Source organism: Anticarsia gemmatalis, chromosome 6 (assembly GCF_050436995.1).
Source record: "Anticarsia gemmatalis isolate Benzon Research Colony breed Stoneville strain chromosome 6, ilAntGemm2 primary, whole genome shotgun sequence".
Taxonomy (NCBI): Eukaryota; Metazoa; Arthropoda; class Insecta; order Lepidoptera; family Erebidae; genus Anticarsia; species Anticarsia gemmatalis.
This window is the reverse complement of record NC_134750.1, coordinates 13,583,711-13,605,352: the sequence shown is the minus strand read 5'-3', so window position 1 is coordinate 13,605,352 and position 21,642 is coordinate 13,583,711. Positions and strand designations below refer to the sequence as shown.

Below are 21,642 nucleotides of genomic sequence, written 5' to 3'. Positions count from 1 at the left end.
CTTATATCAAGAGTACGATGTGAGGTATCACGCGTATTTATTTATATGGTTATATAAATAAGCTTAGTATGTTTTTAAGGGTTAATGTTGTGAAAGATGGATTTTTAGATATATAAAATACTACAAGAGCTGTAGCGTCATTGACTGAAGACAATCCGCTATTAAGCGTATTTTGTATGAAATTCTGATTAGCGCTTCTTTTGTCGAAACATATTTTTTTATTCTCTTCACATCGTAAATGTGAGCATTAAATATAAAAACAAACATTAATTGATTTCGTATTAAACTTTATTAGTTCAAATTCGTCCAATTATAAATATCACCAATTATAACAAATAAACAAATAATCGATCGAATACATAAAACATATAAGATTATAAACATAAGCCTAATTTGTCATTTATGTATCCATTATTCTGAATTCTAACCATTTAGGCACAAAGGTGTACTTTGAAAATCAGCTATTATTAAGTACCTAGCTGATTTTTCCTTCCTTACGTCTTGTTTTGCCTTACAAAGTCATGACTTATGAAGTCATGCCTTATGGAATCATGCCTTATGAAATCATGCCTTCCAAAGGCATGTCTTGTTAAGTCTTGTCTTAGAAGGTCAAGCGGTGGTCCACAGTTATTAATACGACGCTCAATTTATCCACAGTGATTTGGACTTTGAATTGAGGTGGTATTCATATTTTGCTCACCCTCTTCTGACCTTAGGCTTCAATCAATCGCAGTTAGATCTTAAAATATAAATCAATTGTAATTGCATTTGCCAAATCGTAAGTTATTTATTTATTGGCCATGTGCTTTCAAACAAATGGTTGAAACAGAATTTCAAGGAAACGTTTCGCTAATATTAAGTCCTTAAATCTACGAATACACTAAGTTAATGATAATTGTCAAAAAAGAACGTGTTATTCATACAATTTTGTGTTTTATGTTGAGAGGTTTAGAGTTTATTTTGGTTTATTTTGTCTTGCTGTCCTCTGGTAGGTCGCTCTCAGGTAGATCGCCTTCATGGAAGGTTTCTTCGGTGTATTCGCGGTTTGGCTTCCTCATGGTACCGTGAAGCTGAAAGAGTGAAAAAACGTTAGTGATTTAGAAAAAAAAAACCTATTTTAGTTAGGCAATAATAATAGTATATGAAAATAATTTTATAGCTTGTTTTTACTAAAACAGCATCTTCTGGTAGGTATTGGAAATTGAAAATAACTCTCGGATAGAGTACTATCCTCAATAAAAAAATAGTAGGATTAAGTGTATTAGTTGAGAGAACATATCTCATAGAAGAACATGCATATTTATATTAGGTAATATCTGTGGCTATCAAAGTTAGGTTTACTTTCACGATAAAAAAACAATATACATTATTTTAAAGAAAATTAGGTCAACAATACGTATTATTAATGTAAAAGACTGCACAAAAGATGAAATAGCGCATCGCAGATATCAAAAGAATTTTCTTCAAAAAACTTAAGTTTAATAAAAGTTTGAAATACGACTCATGATTCATTACAAGTTGAAAACTTAGAAAACCATTGAACACGGTTTTGTGGCTGAATGCCAAGAACACTTCTGTTACTTGGCAACATCGATTTATTTGTAAGAAACGAACTATGAATTTTCTAGGAAAACGTATTACGTATTTATTTTTTACCGTTATTGGCCAGCTGCTGATTATGAATCTACTCAGACTTTAAGTTAATAATTATGTTGATTAAGTGCAGATTAAAAATTATTTTTTTTCCAATATAATGAAGAACTCATAATGAACTTATAATGAAGTCCCCACCTGCACTTGGCCAGTTTGGTGGACTCAGGCCTAACTAGCCTAACCCTCCCTCGTCCGGGAGAGTGTAGTGGGATTAAACAAAAACCCTCAAGGTTTCTAAGTAACATCATGATTTTGGCAGCTGTTAGTAAGTTTTTATACACCCACAATAACTAAAAGTTATTCTACCTCTACACCGAAAATCACTTTTTAACAATTCCCATTAATTTATTAATCTAACTCGTAAATACAATCTAAATGACAAATTACACAAATCTGGATTCCGCGAAACTTGATTTATTCTAAATTGAGATATAAATCAACAAAAATCCTGTTTTGTAGAAGGATATTCCCTGTTAATCTATTTGATCAATTATAAATAATTTGATGGTAAGCCTCTCTTTGATCGAGGGTAGAAAATACCTTAAGAAGGGATGAAAAGCAAGCAGATTGTATCACCCCCACTGAATTTTAAGTGGCTTATGAAATTTATATAAATTATTGTGTTATTTTCCTGTTTTTTGATTACACTTGATAATTTTGGTTTACGTATTCTTGACACGTATGTGTGCGTATAGCGATAGCATGAACTTACGATGTAGTATTTTATATTCATAAAGTCTGTCTATGCTGGTTCTAAGTGAAACGGTAGAATTTTAATGGTCTTTAGATAACTTATTAGATTTTCAGGTCGCTTTACAGATTTTACTACCAGTCGTCGGCACACTTAGTACAACCCAGACTGTAGTTAGCAAAATTTTAATTAAAATTTATTAAAGACCTAAAATCCACTAAAATTGGCATAATCACACATCCAAGGCAAAAATGTGGCAATAGGAAAAAAAATAGGTGACAGCGAAAGGAGACTTACTTGATCCCAGAAGAACATATTGAATCCAAAGTTACAATGGAACAGCTCATGATGCTTGTCATGGAACTCTGCATCAGGCTGCCACGGCTGCCACCACGCGCTCTTGAAGTTCACGCCGGAGTGGTCCAGGATACCGTGGTAGTACACGTAGATGGCGACTGCGTAGAATGGGACTGGAAAAAGAAAAAAACTATTGATTGAAGATCTAATAATATAAAATAAGCAGTGATAGCCGTGTGGCATAAGTTGGCACTAGCAAGTAAACCCGAGGCAACCAAACTTTTCAAAGTTATGTATGTGGGTATTAGAAATAATTATTACTAGCTCTAACGGTAAAGGAAAACTTCGCTGTGGAACTTTGCATGCCGAAAAAAATGTTTAGTGCGTTTATTGAGGGCATACAGAGTTCCACATCCACATTTGGCCAGCGTGGTGGACTCAAGGCCTAACCCCTCCCTCGTTTGGGAGGAGACCCTTGCCAAGCAGTGGGACTGTTAATGGGTTAAGAAAAGTCTTTCTTTCCAAACTAGTGGTGGTTTACTCTATTACTACTACTATATGAAGTGGATAAACTACTTAATTGTTACATAGGAAAATAAATATCCAAACTTACACCAATGTATAGGAACCGTGAACAGGGGTAAGCACATCGTCAACTGGACATGCATGATCTCGACCGGGTGGATGGCAGTGACGGAGAACGCCGTAGGCTGCTTGTACTTATGGTGGAGCTTGTGGAAGTGTTTGTAGAACCACGGGGTGTGGTACAGACGGTGAAGGATGTACGTTGTGTAGTCCTGGAAGAAATATTGTATTAGGTTTTACTGTCTGACTGCCTCCGTGGCGGAGTGGTTTAGGTCACCACGCCGCTACCATTGCGACGGGAGGTCGTGGGTTCGATTCTCACACGGGACAATTATTTGTGCGATCCACAAATAATGGTTTCGGGTCTGGTTGTTCTTTCTGTCCGTGTATGTTTGTAAAAGTCCCCGCGACACAAGAGCAATTCTTAGTGCGAAGATGTCTTTTTCAAAAAAGAAAAAATAATAAGAACTGTCGTACTGGTCTGATTTGAAAAATTATTTCAGTGTTAGATATCCCATTAATCGAGGAAGGCTATAGGTTATATATCATCACGCTACGATCAATAGGAGCAAAGTACCAGTAAAAAAGTTACAAAAACGGGGAAAATTATGACCCATTAACTCTTCTGTAACGCAAGCGAAGTTGCGCGGGTCAGCTAGTTACTAAAAAAGAATGTCGTGTTTAAAACACTGAGTGAATATACTTACTGAGTAAAGAAAGATGGCGGGGAACTGTAAGAAGAACCAAGTCCATCCGTACTCATCGAACTGGTAGTAGACAGTAGACGGGTTGCCGTTATAGATGTAGCAGGCAAGGAAGGCGGAGAAGGACCCGGTGACGAGGAGAGACATGGTACCGATCTTGATCTCGTGGCGTTCGAGCTCGGGAGTGATCCACTTGTCTGGCTGGATCTTCCATTCGTGGGCTAAGTGCCGCCTGTTCACGTAGAAGTACCACTGGAAAGAATATTTTTGAAGTTATTTGATTATTTTGAACGGCAGAACGCGGAAGGTTCGCAGAGCCATTGTTTTTATTGTACTCGCATGGTTTTGTCTTTAGTGATGGTTCGATTAACATTTTTAAGCGGCTGAAGTAGATTTGGAGAATGTTGTTTCTGTGTCATTTAATTTTGTATTCTCGTTAATAATTAGTTAAAAAAAGATTTGGTTTGGACTACTTTCAATTCCATTTCCATTAAAACCCGACTTTTTCCAATAGCGGTTGTATAAAGAAACTTATTTGGCGCAGTAAAATCCAAAATCTATGCCATTCCAAATTAGTTTAATGTTTAACTTATAATCCCAAAAGGACTAAAACTATTGAAACATTACAGACATAAGTTTTCGTTCCAGTTTCGTGTAATTAAGCACACCTGTAATTCCTCTAAATAATTTAGGAGCAAAAGTTAGCAAAAGGCCTAATGTCATTTATCGCAATACGAAAGTTCAAATCCCAGGATTAAACTGAAATTTATTCTAATCAGGCTTATTGTAAAGTTACGATTTGAGACTAGCTCTTCAAAAAGGATTTTAAGCTGACTTTGGACTGACAGCTTATTTATATTTTCCTATAAATTATTTTCTATTTCAAGGCTTGACTTTAAAACTTTAAGTTAAATTTTATCAGAAATTTTAGTGTGTAGTGGATTAAAAAAACATGTTGTCCTGTTTGACTCCAACTATCTCCATTCAACATTTTATCCAAATAGGTTTTGTGGTTAAGTCGTAAAGGTGGAATAGACAGACAGTCGGGTAGTCTCATTTAAAACAGTGATGTAGCAGTGCGATACTAAGCAGTCGGTACAGCCGGGTATCGAAAGTTAGACATTTAAAATATACTGCCAAAATAGTTCTTACGCTGCCCATTCAAGGTGCTGATCAGATATTTCACACAAAATTTCTCAATAGCTAGCTGGTTTTTGGTAGTCGATAGTAGTAGAGAATTGAGCTATAGGTATTAACGTATACAAAATATAAAACACACAAAAGGATGTGTTTTTGTTTTCAACAATTTTGTCTTTGATTTAGTGGAAAAAACTGTGATGTTATAATCTATTATAACGCGTATTATTTACGTAGATTATTTCTATAGGCTAGATAAATTTTCGAACAACGCTTATGAATTTATAAATGCTATTGAACTACTTATAAAAGCCAATACAAAGGATTACATGAAGTGTTATAACTTTAAACACTACCAAAAACTAGTTAGCACTAGTAAAAAATTGCTTTTTGCCCGCGACTTCGTCCACGTAGTTTGTGGCTTAGGACAGAACTTTCATACAAACTTTCATTCCCCATTTTAATCAATTTGAGTGTAAAATCACCGAAATCCTTTCTTAGCGGATGCCTATGTTAAATAATCTACCTGTAAGCCAAATTTCTGCCCGTGCAGTTTCATGCGCTGTGCGTTTATAGATGTCACTATGTCAGTCAGTCACCTTAGAGTTTTATATATTCATACAAAAATGTATGATTAAAAAACCAACAGATGAATCATAACATGAAAAATTGTAGGCAATAAATCAGTTGATAAGTACACAATCCGAGCTATGTGATACAAGTCATGTGTAAACTCTTACGAATAGATTAGTACGAGATAATGTAGATGTTATCAATGACGCAATTATCAGTCAGTCGTAATAATTAATTACTTAGAGTTATTAGATAATATTTATTGATACTGAAAGTCACATAATGTTTAGTGGAACATGTAAATCATACTACGGTCTTAGCTTTTTTTTACATCCCACAAAAATTAAGAAAAATTAAGACTTTCTTTTAGAATTTATAGTACCGCCTGGCGTCTATTACTCCGCCAAATCTCATATGAATCGATAAAGCCGTTTAACAGTGAGAGCATGCGAAAATAGAATATTATTACCGAAATCATTTTTTTTTCACTTACCTTACCTTTGTTTGTATCAAAATCTAAATGAACTAAGTCACATAGTTACTAAAGATCAAAAAATTATCAACAATTTTTTGTTTTACCTAGAACACATTTACTTAACCTGACCGAAACCTAACAAATACCATCTATCCTTGTTAATACAAAGCTAAATAACTTCTATAGTAAATAAACAGATATACCAAAAATAAACATGGCATAGTGGCGTCGGAACAAACGAATAAACCCTTCTCTTTATTACGTCAATTAATGTCTCTCGCAAAATTACAGCGCACGTCTAAGTCAAAACGAATTTACTTGTAGCGAGATCCTTCGCAGGAATTATCTAAACCGTTGTCAATTACAATGAGAACATTATTTTAGGTATACTAATTTTGACTATTTTGGAAACTGTATTTTGATATACTGAATGAGACTATCTAGATGTATGTCGCTAGAAAACTCTTGGGCTAAGATAGCGATTGTATAGACCCCAGTAACTGGAGAATAGATCACATCAAATTTGGCGAGAAAAACTTGATGGGGTAGACCTGGGGCGATGAGGCTAAACAATAATAGAAATAAGCTCTTAGTTTCAAGAATTCTAATTTCTACTCTGTATACTGTAGGTGTAGCGGAAAGCTATAGGGTATACCTTTGTCGAGCACTGGCATGATGTGGTCTAACAATAATAAGCTGGTAATTCCAAGAATTCCAATTTCCAATTGACTCCGAGAACTCTGAAAATGTTTTTGGATTTTCTGGCACTACTCTCGGGGCAACTAAATTGTTTGGAGATTGTTCTCTTGAGAAATTCTCAGGAGCACACAGCTTGGCAATATGTCTGACGAATGGTATTAACTTTACTTAGATACGTGACATCACGAATATTTTAATCTTGCATGCAACTGTATTAATAATATCAATGCGGAAGTATATACGGATTATGAATTGATAATAATGATAGAATTTTCCACAAAAATTACTAAATGGATGGATACAAATTTGGCACGGATAAAATATACTAGCTTTTAATAGCGACTTCGTCAGCCACCAGAATTTTCCAACGGGAATGCGACATTTTCCCAGGGTAAAAGGAGCCTATGTCCTGTTTCGGGTATCAAAATATCTGCATACCAAACTTCATGCAAATTGGTTCAGTAGTTTAGGCGTGATTGAGTAACAAACAGACAGACAGAGTTTCTTTCGCGACGTATAATATAAGTATGGATTAATATGGATTATATGGTCCGCGTATAAGATATTTTTATCCCGGAAATCTTTTCACGTGGAGGAAGTCATGGACAAAAACATGTATGCGCGTGTAATTCCTAAAGTACGTGAAATTGATGGTCACTATTCAGTACGTTGCCGCTTTTACCTAACATGTTAATCACTATAATCTAAGGGAGAAAACAATGTAAGCTTTCAAATAGTTATCAACGTGGTAGTTATACGTGAAAGCCCCCCTGTTTCTATATCTAGCGAGGTTATAAAAACCATCGGAAGTTGGCAAAACTAATTTGTGATACATATGTGCTGCTACATTCAAAATTCTCCAACTTTTCAGACTAAACGTGTGTGAAATGTTAATTCGGTGATTTGAGAATAAATTCACCGGAAACTAGTTTTGGTTGAGCAAAGTTTTTCGTCACGTTAGCTTCAGAGCATATTGGTCTACAAACTTTGTCACTGGCTGGCGTGTTTGTTCATTGAAGCCTGATTTCGGTGAAGGTAATGATAGAGTATTTTTTGCAGACAGGTGTGTAAAATATTCGGTAGGATCGTTTATTTTCCATGGGATTCTTATTCATTCATATAATTTTATGAGATTAACTTACAAGATTTTTCTATCCATTATTATAAGTGAACCTATCAATATTTGCTGGATACATTTTACCTATATTGATCAGCTGTTAAATGTGAAAGTTAAATATAAGCCAGTGTTTAACGCGGCTACAACCCGGAACTCTATTCTCTTATTTTAGGAATCATATGAGCAAGTTTACCAGTGACGTGTGATTAAACTGCATGACGCTCGGAAATAATTGTATTTATAGTAACATCTTCTAAACCAGGGGTTCCCAACCTTTTCTTAGTCCGGGACCACTTTTTTTAAATTCTTTTTAGCAGGGACCACTATGTAAGTATATTAAAAGTAAAGTGTAATGATCATCGTAAAAATTTAGAATTTTTAAATCATTCGCGGACCACTGGTTGGGAACCACTGTTCTGAACCAATGAAATAGGAAATCACAAAAAATGTAATAAAAACACTTACATGTATGAACCCTCCAATCAAGAAGTAAATAAGGAAGGAGACGATATGAGCACTGATGAAGATAGTCCAGAAGTGTTCCAACTTCAGGTTCCTTGAGGTGAACAGGTCCAGCAGCTCGGAGGTGCTGTTCAAATTGTTACGAGTCTGCCCCGACATTTGTTTGAAAGCTGCCACTAGGATTACCACCCATTCTCCTGGAAAAGAAGAACATAATTCTTAAAAACAGGTCTAAAACTAAAAGTGGTTCAAAGTTGAAATCAATTTGCTTAGATAGTTTGCTCTCTGTTTTCTGCAGGCATGCAGGTGATTAGTTCTTTGACGAACTTTAAGAAAGTTGGACCAGTAATGGTACCAAACAAGTGATGCAAAGGATGCATAAAAAATCAAATTGATACGCTGTATTAAGGTATGGACAAAGCAGAATTTTTAAGACACAGGTCCTAAAATACGCACCAGAATCTGAATGAAATTAAATTAAATGTCATCGACCTGAAATTTTACTACAGTGGACAGTCCATTGAACTAATATTTGTAATTAAATCTGAAAACCAAGTTTTCAGCAAACAATGTCCATTTCAAATAAACCTGGGGGCTAGCTGTAGATATTTGACTTCAAACAATGTTCGCAATTATTAGCATAAACAACCAAATTGACTTAAAACGTATACATATTCAGAATTTATCGGCAACTTTGTTTAAAATTGAATAGATAAACGTACAATTTATTGGTATTGGACTTTTAGCTTTTCATAGTCGCTAACGTTCTTTATTAATTATTTCAGTATTTAAACACATTTTCGTATTCCAACTGAAAAATAAAAATCTGTAGTGTGAACATTTGAAAATGAAAATAAATTTTAATATTCGGAACAAATAAAACCAATGATTGTAAAGTAAGAATCTTTTAACACCTGTTAAATGCGACAACAAAATGAAAACTACATTTCGTCATGAATAAAGTGTCAATATACAAATAATTGGACATAAAACAGCTAATTACATAATTTTGGAAACTCATTTTAAATAATAAAACGATCTATAAAGCAATCTATTTCACTAATTTGATTTTCTGTTATTAAATTGGTTCCTCCGAAACGAAATCGGAGAGACATTTGGACACAATTATCGAAAGCCATATTTTATCTAAGGGCACCATCAGTTCCCCCATAATTATCCCTTTTCCCTTAACTTTTGGATTTGATCTGGCGAATAACCTTTGTTAATTTGCTTCCTGGTTCATCGCGATTTGAAAGGTTAATATTTTTAGATAAAATTTATTGAAGAATAAAAGATGTTTATGGCTAAATGGGTTAAACTAAAACAGGTTAACTGGCTAACAATTTGAGACTGATATTTAAAGTAGACTTGTGATTATTTCGTAGCAGTGAGAGTGGAATTGATCTTAACATAAATGTGTAATATCAAATAGTGCTTACATTTATTTAGAAAAGATACATTTATGTTACCACTACAATATTGCAGTTTGTGTCCTTCTTATTTGTAACCCACCGGCACTTGGCAAGCATGATGCAGCCTTATATCAAGAGAAGACCCTCGCCCAACAGTGAGACTTTAATAGGCTAAATTATTTTTAAACTCCTGTAATTTACTAGTATTGAAAATTCTACCTATTAACATATTAACTTTTTCCCAATTGGGCAGCACTTTGGTACATTCGAAAAATAGAATATCATATTCTCAGTATATTTTCGAAATAAACATACTCAAGAATATTTTGCTACTCAAACATTGAGTACATTACTATACAGTCATACCAAAACATGCAAATTAAAATCCATTTATTTTGGTATCGTTAGTCTGATTGGAATTCGCGTGGCGATGTCATGTTTATCTTATCTTAATGATTCATTAGTTCCTTTGATATAATCATAATCATCTATTACATTGTTGTTATGAGGATCTTAATATTCCTTACTATTTTCATTTCGTATTTTATTGTAATCTGATATTGATCTTTGTTTATCAAATTTATCATACATTTGGTTGATTCTGTTGGAATTTCAAATGTACTGTGTCAGCTTTATTTGCGTTTACAATGTTTTGTACGCTTTGGTACGCGTTTTTGACTATGGTCTTGGTTTGTTGCTTTATTATTCTCAAGTATAATAGGATACGGGAATTAACGCGAACACGCATTTTACCTTAAAATGCCTAACGTTTAGGCGCAGGCTGCACTCGCCGTGGCCTTAGCCTGCGACCACAGCGAATGCAACATGCAAAAAAGTTCTTTTCACGGTACAGAATTCAAAAGTTCCTAAGATGCATTTAAAATGCAGGTTAGGAAGGACTCAAGCCTATTTTTTCTGTCATTTTGATAGACTAACACAACAGAAGAAAGAATATGAGATACATTACATATAATATAGGTATGGAGGTATACATGTTTTATTATTGGATTAAGGTGCAGTATCAAGATAATTAAAATGTCATTCGTGAAAGACAAAATTCCTTTGTTTTAACTTAATGAAATGACTTGCAAAGGACTTTGTATCCGACATTATTTATTTATAATCCGTATTATATCATTTTTACGTCATCAATTAATCTTATCGAAACATTCGGTTAGCTAAGATTTATTGCGATATACAACAATGTAAATTATAATAAATTTTTCTTCAATGTCATTGATATTTCGAACCAAATTCTTTAAGAAAATTGAACTGAGTAATTTGAATATAAACGATATTTCTATGCCATTAATTACAATTACTATTGGTAATTATTAAACTGTCGAATGTAATTAATGATTTATTAATATTACTGAATTTCTTGATGGTATATTAAAGCTTACTAATAACAAATTTACGGTCTCCAAAAAAATATCTTTATATAAATAATTTTTCTGTAAGTGTGTAGGTATGTCACTGAACTTCTCTTAAACGATTGGACCGATTTTGATGAAATTTTTTGTGTGTTCAAGGGGATCTGAGAAAGATTTAGATTCACAATTTTGTCCGCTGAACAGTGTTTTTTAAATTAATTTTTAATTTATTAGACAGGACAACGTCTGTCGGGTCCGCTAGTATTTTCATAAATTCCATTCAGAATTAAATTATGTATCATTTAATCCTTCATTAATTTGCTCTTATCTTGGTCTTTAAATAAGAGAGTGATTAGACGATATAATTATTGATGTCGTCATTTTCAAAAGAGAAATATAATGTACTTGCAGTATAGCACGTAATGAGTAAAAAAACGTGCAAGGCAGTGCGTCCGTACCCAAAAGTTTGTTATTCATTTTCTATTGATACCGTATCAAACTAATTACAGTCTCTGTATTAGTATCCACCATTTCACTTTGTTTATCTGAATATAGTAACAAGCCGCAGCTCAACGCGAAAAAATATTGACAATCGTCAGGATTTTCTACAGACGGTAATCTCGAGCATAGAAAGATTGACATTTAAAATGCACTGCTAAAATAGTTCCTACGACGCGCTTTGGAGGCGCTGATCAGATTTTCATACAAAATTTCTCGATAGCTAGCCGGTTGTAGATAGTCAATAGTGGTAGAGAATCAAGCTATTGAAAGTCTAACTGAGGCATATTCACAAGTGGTAAAACTAGCTAATATTCTATCTTTGTCTTGAACTTTGGATAACATCTAACTATTTCAATACTACACTAAAATAGTTTGAACTGCAAAGTCGTTCGTCCTTTCTTACCCCACTTTGCATATGCAAAGAACTTGTAAAAAGGTTTAGAATAAAACTAGGGACATGATACCGTACAATTTGCATTTGAGCAAGTTTCTGTCAGAATTTTCTTAAGGTCTCTTAAGTTTCTTTTTTGAGGTAATAAATTAAAGGTAAAAAATCGAGTTAGTTACGTACTTGAAACCATTTAAATCTTATGTTTATGCCAGGAACAATACAGATAGTTTACGATCCTTTTGACTATCAGCGAATCAAGTTTTTTATTAAACTAAATTGTAACGATTATAGTTCTGATGCATGGAGCCATTTTATTGACCAGATGATGTTAAAAGACTATTTATTTTTATTGTCATCTATCTCATGATTTTGTTAAGCTAGAATAAGGTTACCTAAACGTATGACTTGGACTAGGCTTCTCATTAAGGTTCTTTAGAAGAACAGCATATGTATTCAGAATAGCAAAAGCTCATTTCAAATGCTATCTACACTACATACCTCTTAGAGTAGCTCCAAATGTGAAGATAGCTAAAGTAGCGACGAAGGAAGTGATATACCCTGGCATCTTGATGAAGAAGTTTTCTATATGATGGGAGTACTTCTCAATCCATTTCACACCATCTGTGAGAGGATCCCATAGTTTCTCTTCGTGAGTCCCATTTTGAGTTTTGCCGTTCTTTTCTTTGCCATTGGCCTGTATAAGATTGGGGTCTGACGCCGTCATTCTAAAAAACCGTTTTGATTTCAGGTTAGGTCGTTTATGCAAGTCGAAAATGAAATTGAAAATAATTGCTTTGTTAGAACATATGTATGTGTAATGATTATACATATATTAGAGTCAAGCTTTTGAAGAAAGTTATTGTTATGTTATTGACAAAGGAAAAAAACAAAGCTTTAATTAAACTACTTATCAGACAATAAATTAGTTTCACAATATAATTTACAATTTAAAGAAAGCTTTTAAAATTAAGTTCATATAGTATTCACTATTAATGACAATGTAATTTCCTAAGATCAACATTTAATTATATCATCACTCAAAAAAATGAAACAAAAAAAAAAATTTAGGAGAACTATAATATCTAAACAACCTTAAATAAACTTTTTTATTATTTGACTAAGACTTGTATACAGATTCTATTACTATAAAACAAACGTCTTACCTGTTTACTTTAATACCTAGAGCACATAAAACACGTCTTTTTTGCACTAATTATCACAACTAAATGTTCGTCAACTCAGAACAGATTAAATTGCTTGGTGCCAACACTTACTATTAATACACTGATTATTTTCTATTATCTGATTATTGGCAAATAATTTTATTGCTTCTAGATTACTGAAATCCAAGTCGTGATTATTTTAAGGGATGCTACTTAATTTTTGATATGATTTGTTTAGAAACTACTGTCTTCTATTCGTGTGAAGTTTTATGGCCTGACATGTTTTGAATTGATAAGATTCGGTTTAGATTTTATACTTCTTTTACATACACACACAAAGATGTAGAATAGAATTCATTATTTTGATGTTTAAGGTTTATTTCATAGTTTATAGATAAATGTTGGATAACTTAACTGGTAGATTGAAATCTTAAGTTAAAAAAACTGTCAATATTGCACTTTGTAAGCTAACCGACACTTTTTAGAAGAGACTGATCGAGATTTTTTTTCTTGGAATGGTATCCATAATTTGCTTGAAATATGGACGAAATGTGCAGACGCAAATGCATGCAATACGTTAAATTAAAATATTTTGAGATTCCCTTGAAAATGTTTTGTTCTTTCTAACGGAAAAACGGCAATATTCAACTAACACTCCTATATAATAAGTAAAACAAACTAAATACAAAAAATCATTTAAATACATTATATTTTTGCATTACTTTTAAATTATACTCTAGATATTAAAGTGAATTTTAATGGATCTAATTACAAATATAATAACCTTTCACTGGCTATCAAATAACTATAATGGAAGCAAAGAAACTGTGTTTAATATAATAATGCCTATACCAGTAGAAACTGTAACTACAATGTACAGTTAAAAAATGAAAAGAAAATATGGGTGGTGGGTTTGAATACCATCCGAGACAAATATTATTTTGTGTGATGAGTACGAGTATCTGTTCTGAGCCTGGTTGTCTATATGAGTATGCATATAGAAGTAAGTATATTCAGGGTGTGGCGTAAATAATGGATAATCCTTTACTAGCGGATGGACGACCACCCGACTGATCTAAAAATTAAAATTTATCTCTGGCATAAGTATCATAGATTTTGAAATTTCGGCCAGTACGAGCCTAAAACGCTTTCTTTAAAACACACAAAATGGCCCAGGCTAGTTAATAAGATCGTGACAGACATCCAACAGTTCAATTTCTTCCTTATCTTGTCCTTATCCCACGGCTCAGGATCAGCACAGCGTGTTTTGGTTCTCAAAAACACGCTGTTTAAGAGAAAAGTAATAAAAAATTTTGCAAAAAATCAGAACTTCCATAAATTTTATTTTGAGCACGACTTTCAAACCTAATTTCCAAGTGACCTTTCTATTTGCACACGAATTAAATACTTATGGTCATTCGACCTCCTGCAACCGTGTTCAATACAAGCTTATGCTATTAGGCCATTTAATCTAAGATTAGTTTGCACACGATTTCTTCTGTCCACTCTTAACTAGATGTCTCTATCGTTATCATTATTTATGACATGTATCAATATTGAAACTGTGTGATGAAACATAGGATTGATAGTTTTGGAAATTCATTTAGTTTTGTTTTGCGTTTGGGATGGTTGTGGTCTTAGTATTCATATTCTTGCTAGTTTTCGCCTGCGATTTTGTCTACGTGAAAAGACTGGAGTAAAAAGTATCCTTTGTGTTCACCTAGGTAATAAACAATCTGTGTATCGAAGTCCATTCTGTATTTTTTTCGTGGAAGAGTAAGTCACTGCGAAAATAAAAAAGTAAAGTAAATTATTTCATAATTATTATGTATTTTTTGTTTCAGGTACATCTTCAGGTTGGTGAGTACATGCTGTTTTTCTAATAACTTAGAAAAAGCATGAAAATAAATTTATGGATGGAGATTGAAGGAAAATAGAAAATTGAGAAAGGTTGCACCAATGAAAGGCTTTCTATCAATCTATTCAGCCCACTTATACCCACTGTTGAGTATAGGCCTGTTCTCAGTGCGTCATTTTCTATGATTCTGCGCTTGTCTCATCCATTGCAGGCCTACACATACGATGTCATCCTGTGATCTTCGCGCTTCTAGGGCCGCCAGTCCGTTACTGCTTTGGTCCACCTTCCATCTTCACGTCTTGCCAAGTGCTCTGCCCATTGCAATTTCAAATTGCTTATACGCGTACATCTACGAATTTAGTGCGACGACGTATTTTTTATTAAAGGTTTTCTGAGCATTCATGTTACCAAATTTCTTTGTTGTGTTCGTGGCATCTTGTTTGGGCACAAGATCTTTGAAAACTATAATATATTTTGTAGTCACTTTAAATAATTTACTTTCGTGGTATGGCAGCTGACAGTGGACCTATTAATCTAATAGCGCGCACGTACTCGTAGCCTGGAAATCATATAAATAGAGCTAATTCAAACTTAAAGTATTGATTTAAGAATTACGATATACGATATAAGTATGATGTGGAAGTAATGTTATACGTAACGATTACCATCTTACTACTGGGCAAGGATATCTTCCCTTTTACTTAACCCATACCTATGGGTATATGATATAGAGAGAGAAGATATAGGAAAAGAGACCCTTGCCCAGCAATGGGATCTCTTTCCGAACGAGGGAGGGGCTAGGCCTTGAGTCCACCACGCTGGCCAAGTGCAGCTTGGGGACTTAGCATGCCGACAAAAAATGTATGCAAACCATTTTTAAGCAATCAAGGTTTTATCACGGTGTTTTCCTTCACTGTTAGAGCAAGTGACAATTATTTCTGATAGCTTCGAAAAGTCATTGGCGTGTTCCGCCTTGCTGACCAGCAAGTCGTGATGACTTATATTTTCTTTGAAAAATTTCAAGAACTCTTCGTCATTCGTCATCTCGAGATCGTTCTTACAAGAGTATGCGATAATTATTTTAATACACATGTTACTTCGAATATATTGATATGTTACATTGCTTGAATGCTTTCATACAAAATACAATCATTTTCATTACATTGTATCGTAATCATTTTAATGCCTACACATATTTTAATTAAATTCTCTTATCTCATAGGTAATTGGAATCCGGCAGTGGCCACTGCTCTGATTCCGTAATATTGATATTTTAGCTAATCTTATTCACGTTTTAAATACTGCTGTTTTATTTTGATTATTCATAGGTTGGAATTTCGATAAAACAAAATTTAGAATTCCTAACTCTAGCGCCGTCTGTTGCCTAATCATCACCTTTCTTCCTACGAACTCCAACTATGTTGGCGTTGGCTTCCATTCTTATCATATGCAGCTGAATACCATTATTTTACATCTGCATATGGAGTTGATTTATTTTACATGGAGCGACTGTCTATCGGACCTCCACAACCCAGTTACTTGGTTTATAACACAGTAGCTCTCGGTGAGACTGGTTGTTCAACTATCAAGCTTCTGAAAGCTTCTTCTTCGTCGGTCCTACGCCTGACCTCTCACTGGTCTTACCGTCGATCCCCGCACGATTTAGCCAGCCGATCGATCTATGAGAGTAAAGGAATAAAGAGTGTTCCTCTCTGTATTGTATACACACTGTGACAAATCCTGCACAGTAGGCTGATTGATTATTGGTCAGTATGACATTATAAACTTCATTTACTGTCTTTGGAAATTCCCAGTAGCTAAATCGACTTAGGTATATGATAATTTTAACTACAGTCATCCCTAATGTTTTACGCTATCTCCATAAATTATCTATCTACAATTATGTTATCTGTATGTTCTTTCAGAATTTAGTTATTAACTACAATAATTGGAATATTTCTATTATCATATGAGTCATGTATCGAATCGATTCTGTTTTCTTAAGCTGTTGTAAGGAGTTAACTGATTAAAGACATTTGAAATGTAAAAGTCACCTTTGATATATAGAAACTTCGCGTCTCCGTCTGGGCCGCACTACATGTTATCAACTTGCTCTCAAATCCGTATTCATCCTTTTAATGTCCATTATCCTCTAGACACAATCAATTTAGTCTTCTTCAGTCTTCCTCTACATGTTCGCTTACATTCATTCTCATCACTCGTCTCGTAACATGCCTTTTTTCTCCTTAATTACTTACTTAAAAGGTCGCCGTGTACATGTTTTCATTTTACCACGAAAAAGTTAATGATAAAGTTGTGATCAATTGTACACGTAATACCCCGCTTGTCTCTGAAGTTGTATGAAAAAATACCCACGTTTCATCATTTACAACGTTCTTTCCGTGTAAGCGTATTGCCATTTAGCGGACACGTAACCCAACTCCGGGCATTTCTTAATAATAAAAATTTGAAAAGATTAAAAGTACTCAGACGGACCCGGGAATCGAACCCTAAACCCTCATGATCAGACGGATACACCGACCGCGCCACTGAAGCAGTCTGTTAAATATTCCATTAACAAAAAGGTGACATTAAATGAGGTCATAAATTTACCAAAACATAAACATAGTGTGTAAAACTTTATTGTTATAATACGTAGATTGTTTAATATAGCTTTATCTATATGATAAGTTTGAGATAACTACTGAATTGCAGGTGTTCGTACCCGAAAGGCTTCCTGTTTCCTGCACTAGCCTTTTATCTTAAGGTCAAGGAGAGGTGGGGGCCAAGTGTACTCCCTTGTATGACACCCTAGCCTTTCTTCCAACTATGTTGGAGTCGGCTTCCAATCTCATCGGATGCAGCTGGATACCAGTATTTTAGAAGGAGCGCCTGCCTATCGGACCTCCACAACCAACTGGGTTATAACACGATACATAGTGTACTCCTTAGTACCATATTGAATTATTTTTTGGTGGTAGAAATTAACACCTGACACCTTAAACACGAAATAAACCTACATATATAGAGAGAGAGTCAAATAGTCAATTAACCTTCTTGCAAGTGAACGAAAAGGATTTTTTGTTTTTGCATGTTATGATGTCCTACTGTTCGGACACCGAGGAATGGCTTATGGCTATTACTTCAGAGTCAACGATCTCTTACTTGAATTGCTCGGTCGAAGCTAGAAAGTAATGTCCTATCTTTAAATATATTATTCTTCTATAAGTGTGTATGTAACTGAACTTCTCTTAAACGACTGGACCGATTTTGATGATTTTTTTGTGTGTGTTAAAGGGGATCTGAGAATGGTTTAGATTCATAATTTTGTCCGCTGGACAATGTTTTTTTAATTAATTTTTAATTTATTAGTAACGTGTAGACAGGACAACGTCTGTCGGGTCCGCTAGTGTAATTATAATAATATAATTATAATTATTATACATACATTATCATTATTAAGACAGTCGCCAAGAATCTCTTTGACTACATCATTAGAAATAACACGGATGTTGTTTATAAGATTCGTTGACATTTCGAGATAATTTGCACTAAACATATTTTAATTGTGTACGTGATAATATTTATGTGATTAAACTCAATCATTAGATTATTACTACGCACTAAGTACAGACACCTGATAGAGATTATCATTTGCGCGGCTAATGATAAATATTGTGTTTAAAATATTAATAGGATTGTGATGTAGATTATCTTCTTTCAATAAAGAATAAGTCGAGGAGAAGAGCGCTCGGTGAACTTAGTATGAAGAGAAGACTGGAGATTACGCTCTGGATAAACACAGTATGACAATTTGTATGAATGTAAATGTAGCGAAAGAAGTTTTTATCGATCGTATTATGTCGCATTTAGATACCTACTGCCGTAAGCAAAAGCGATTTTGATGAAGTCGAAACTCCAGGCGGTAACTAAAAACCTGTTCCTGGTTGTTGTATATTAAATTAGAAAAAAATATAAAATATGTAATTTAGGTTAAATATTGCAATTTTTACTGATTCGGTTAGAACAGCAGAGCTTAGAAAAGCTAGTAAGAAATTAACATCAAAATAGAGACTATTCCGAAAGAATTAGTTTTGGTACAATTAAACATAAAATAACGCCTGTGGTATTCGAAGGTTTAGGCAAAGGTGAATGATATACTATACACCCGCGGGCCGCGTCCATGCCATAGAGGGCGAACTTGTAGTCATATATATAATTAACACACCTCTGGGTTACTATTGAGAATATCCTACTAATATTATAATATAGATGTACCAAATAATAGTCATTGCCATAGAAAAAGTCGCAGTCATTTTCCCAATCGTGCGATGTTACATAAATTCGGCAATATCGAATTGACTTGATGACCTCGATGTACTTATCGGTTAATTACGATACATTTATTGTAATCGTATTATATTTAATAGATAATGTGTCAAATTACTCACTGGTCAAATTGGTACGAATTTTTGTAATACTTTATTCATGAATAGTGAACATGAATTAAGATCGATTTGGTTTCAACGAATGGTAGGTATTGTATGATTAAGAGGTATTGATTTCGTACCCAGTTTGGGAAAAAAATATTTTCTAGTATTTAAGGAAGGTGGACACAATTATTAAATGGACCGGAATTTTAATGATAGCAATTAGTTTCATAATTTGTTCATAAACTAGAATTTCATAAAGGCAGACGAAAAAATTAAATAACGTTTGTTTTCAAAATAAAATGAATTTAGTATGTACTTATTTGTATTTCCATTATGGAAGCTAATCATAGATATTGGTAAAAAATTAATGTGTCATAAATTACTATTTGTCTGGTCTACCTTTGTGATTAACAGAATATCTCATAGCTTGGTAGTGGTTTTGTACACCTGTCTATGATTGACGATATAAAAGTAAGACTTAATACAAAAATAAATAAATGTATACTTATTATAATTTTAACGCAATGGAATTAAAAGAAACGTACTATTCTTACTTTAATTTGTAATAGCGACATCTACAGTTTTATCGGTAACTTATTCTCATTTCAGCGTCTCGGTATTAAAGGAGTTGTCTTAGTTCATTAATCATTTACTAGATGTAGCTGTTTTAGTACTATACGCAAAAAAATGTAATGTATGCAAAAATGCTTTATGTAACCAATTAACTTAGATACAACAAATTCGTTTTATTCTGTACCTTATAATATTATGGAAATGACTACTGAACTTATTAATTACACACAGTGTGATTATAGTATGTAGTGCTATCTATGATTGTTCAGAGCAAACTAGTGGTCGTTGTCGAATACTTGCAGTCGTCTCAGTTAGTTCAGTAATTTTGTCATAGATGGCGCTTCCTAAACATAGTGTATTTTCAGTTTTACAAGGGTTGAAATACAAAATTTTATTTTAGTTTAGTATGAGTAGACTATGGGATTGACAGGGTTATTTATACTATGTACATGCCTGCAGCGGCGTTACTACGTTTGACCAACTACAGACTTACACTAGGTAGGGAAAGGTGTGGAACCAGTTAGCTAACATTCGGTACCCTTCTGGGCATTGTTTTTATAAGTATGTTACTAACTATAATTTTTTTCATTACATAGTAACTCAATATTATAATACTTTTCACACACGCTCGAATATTAAAATTTTTGTTTTACTAATTGCGCCATGAGTCTTCATCACTCAAAGCCCCCTCATATATTACCACCAGCGAACCACAATGCAAGGTAATTAGTCCGCCCAATGAACACAGACTGCACATTCCGTATCACTGATCCGCACTGATACGATTAGCGATGCACACGACGGACTGACGGTCACCATGAAAGGGTGGATCACGGAGTTTTGATTTGAAGGGGTAGGTTTTTGTTCATGTTTCATTTAGAAAGAACTGCAGCGCGATTTTAATGATTTAGTACCACTAAGTAACAAGCTTGTAGTAAGTAAGTACAAGTACCAAGCTTGACATTTAAAACGTTCTTTATAATTAGTTCCCAAAGCACCCGCTAGGGGCGCTGTTCTGGTTTTCATACAAAATTGTCTATATTCTTGTTTATAGTCGATAGTGGTAGAAAAACGCACTATTGTGTTGTTCTTTAAGTTTAGAATTACGCAATAAATATCTTTCGAAATACTTCGAAAGAGACGCCGACATATAGAATCGGGTGTATCTATGTAATCTCGCTAGTAGTAAATAAATCTTTCTATAGCACTATTATTTTCATATGCCAAGTTTTCTATCTAATTATCAAAAGGCTACAGTTACATTCTAAGACTAACTGAGTAGACAAATATTTTTAGAAAAGGATCAAGCCTTCTGTTTCTTAATGTTAGTAGACTCTCTTCCAAATTTTATATTCAATTCCACTTTTTAATAAATTACTTACAAATATTTATACCAAGTCTCTTTGGCATATAGACTTATAAAATTAATAAACTCACATCCGAATTCCAACCAAATCACGCCAAATCCCACATCACAAAATCAATTATTTCTCACATAACTTGTTTCATTTACCACTACACCGCAGGCGGCAGGTCCTCATCAAC

The 21,642-nt window shown here is 33.9% G+C and overlaps 1 protein-coding gene across 2 annotated transcripts; it reads right to left on the bottom strand.

The window, feature by feature from the left end:
- Window positions 1-270: 270 nt before the first annotated feature.
- LOC142973799 (uncharacterized) lies at window positions 271-13,908 on the bottom strand. Of its 2 annotated transcripts, XM_076115819.1 has the most exons (8): window positions 13,649-13,908; window positions 13,234-13,409; window positions 12,569-12,795; window positions 8,397-8,590; window positions 3,934-4,182; window positions 3,255-3,438; window positions 2,642-2,814; window positions 271-1,070 (listed from the first exon to the last, which is right to left on the bottom strand). In XM_076115819.1, the coding sequence occupies exons 3-8, from the start codon at window positions 12,792-12,794 to the stop codon at window positions 966-968; spliced, it is 1,131 nt and encodes a 376-aa protein (XP_075971934.1). In that variant the 5' UTR covers window position 12,795; window positions 13,234-13,409; window positions 13,649-13,908; the 3' UTR covers window positions 271-965. The 2 variants fall into 2 exon arrangements, with proteins under 2 accessions (XP_075971934.1, XP_075971933.1); XM_076115818.1 differs by having other exon boundaries at window positions 13,234-13,908.
- Between the last annotated feature and the right edge of the window lie 7,734 nt (window positions 13,909-21,642).

Excerpts from the sequence above, each read along its gene's own strand:
- LOC142973799 (XM_076115818.1), bottom strand. The coding sequence starts at position 12,794 with ATGACGGCGTCAGACCCCAATCTTATACAGGCCAATGGCAAAGAAAAG. Across the intron at positions 8,591-12,568 it reads ATTTGGAGCTACTCTAAGAG|GAGAATGGGTGGTAATCCTA; the intron begins GTATGTAGTGTA and ends CTTCTTTTCCAG. Across the intron at positions 2,815-3,254 it reads CACGGTTCCTATACATTGGT|TCCCATTCTACGCAGTCGCC; the intron begins GTAAGTTTGGAT and ends TTCTTTTTCCAG.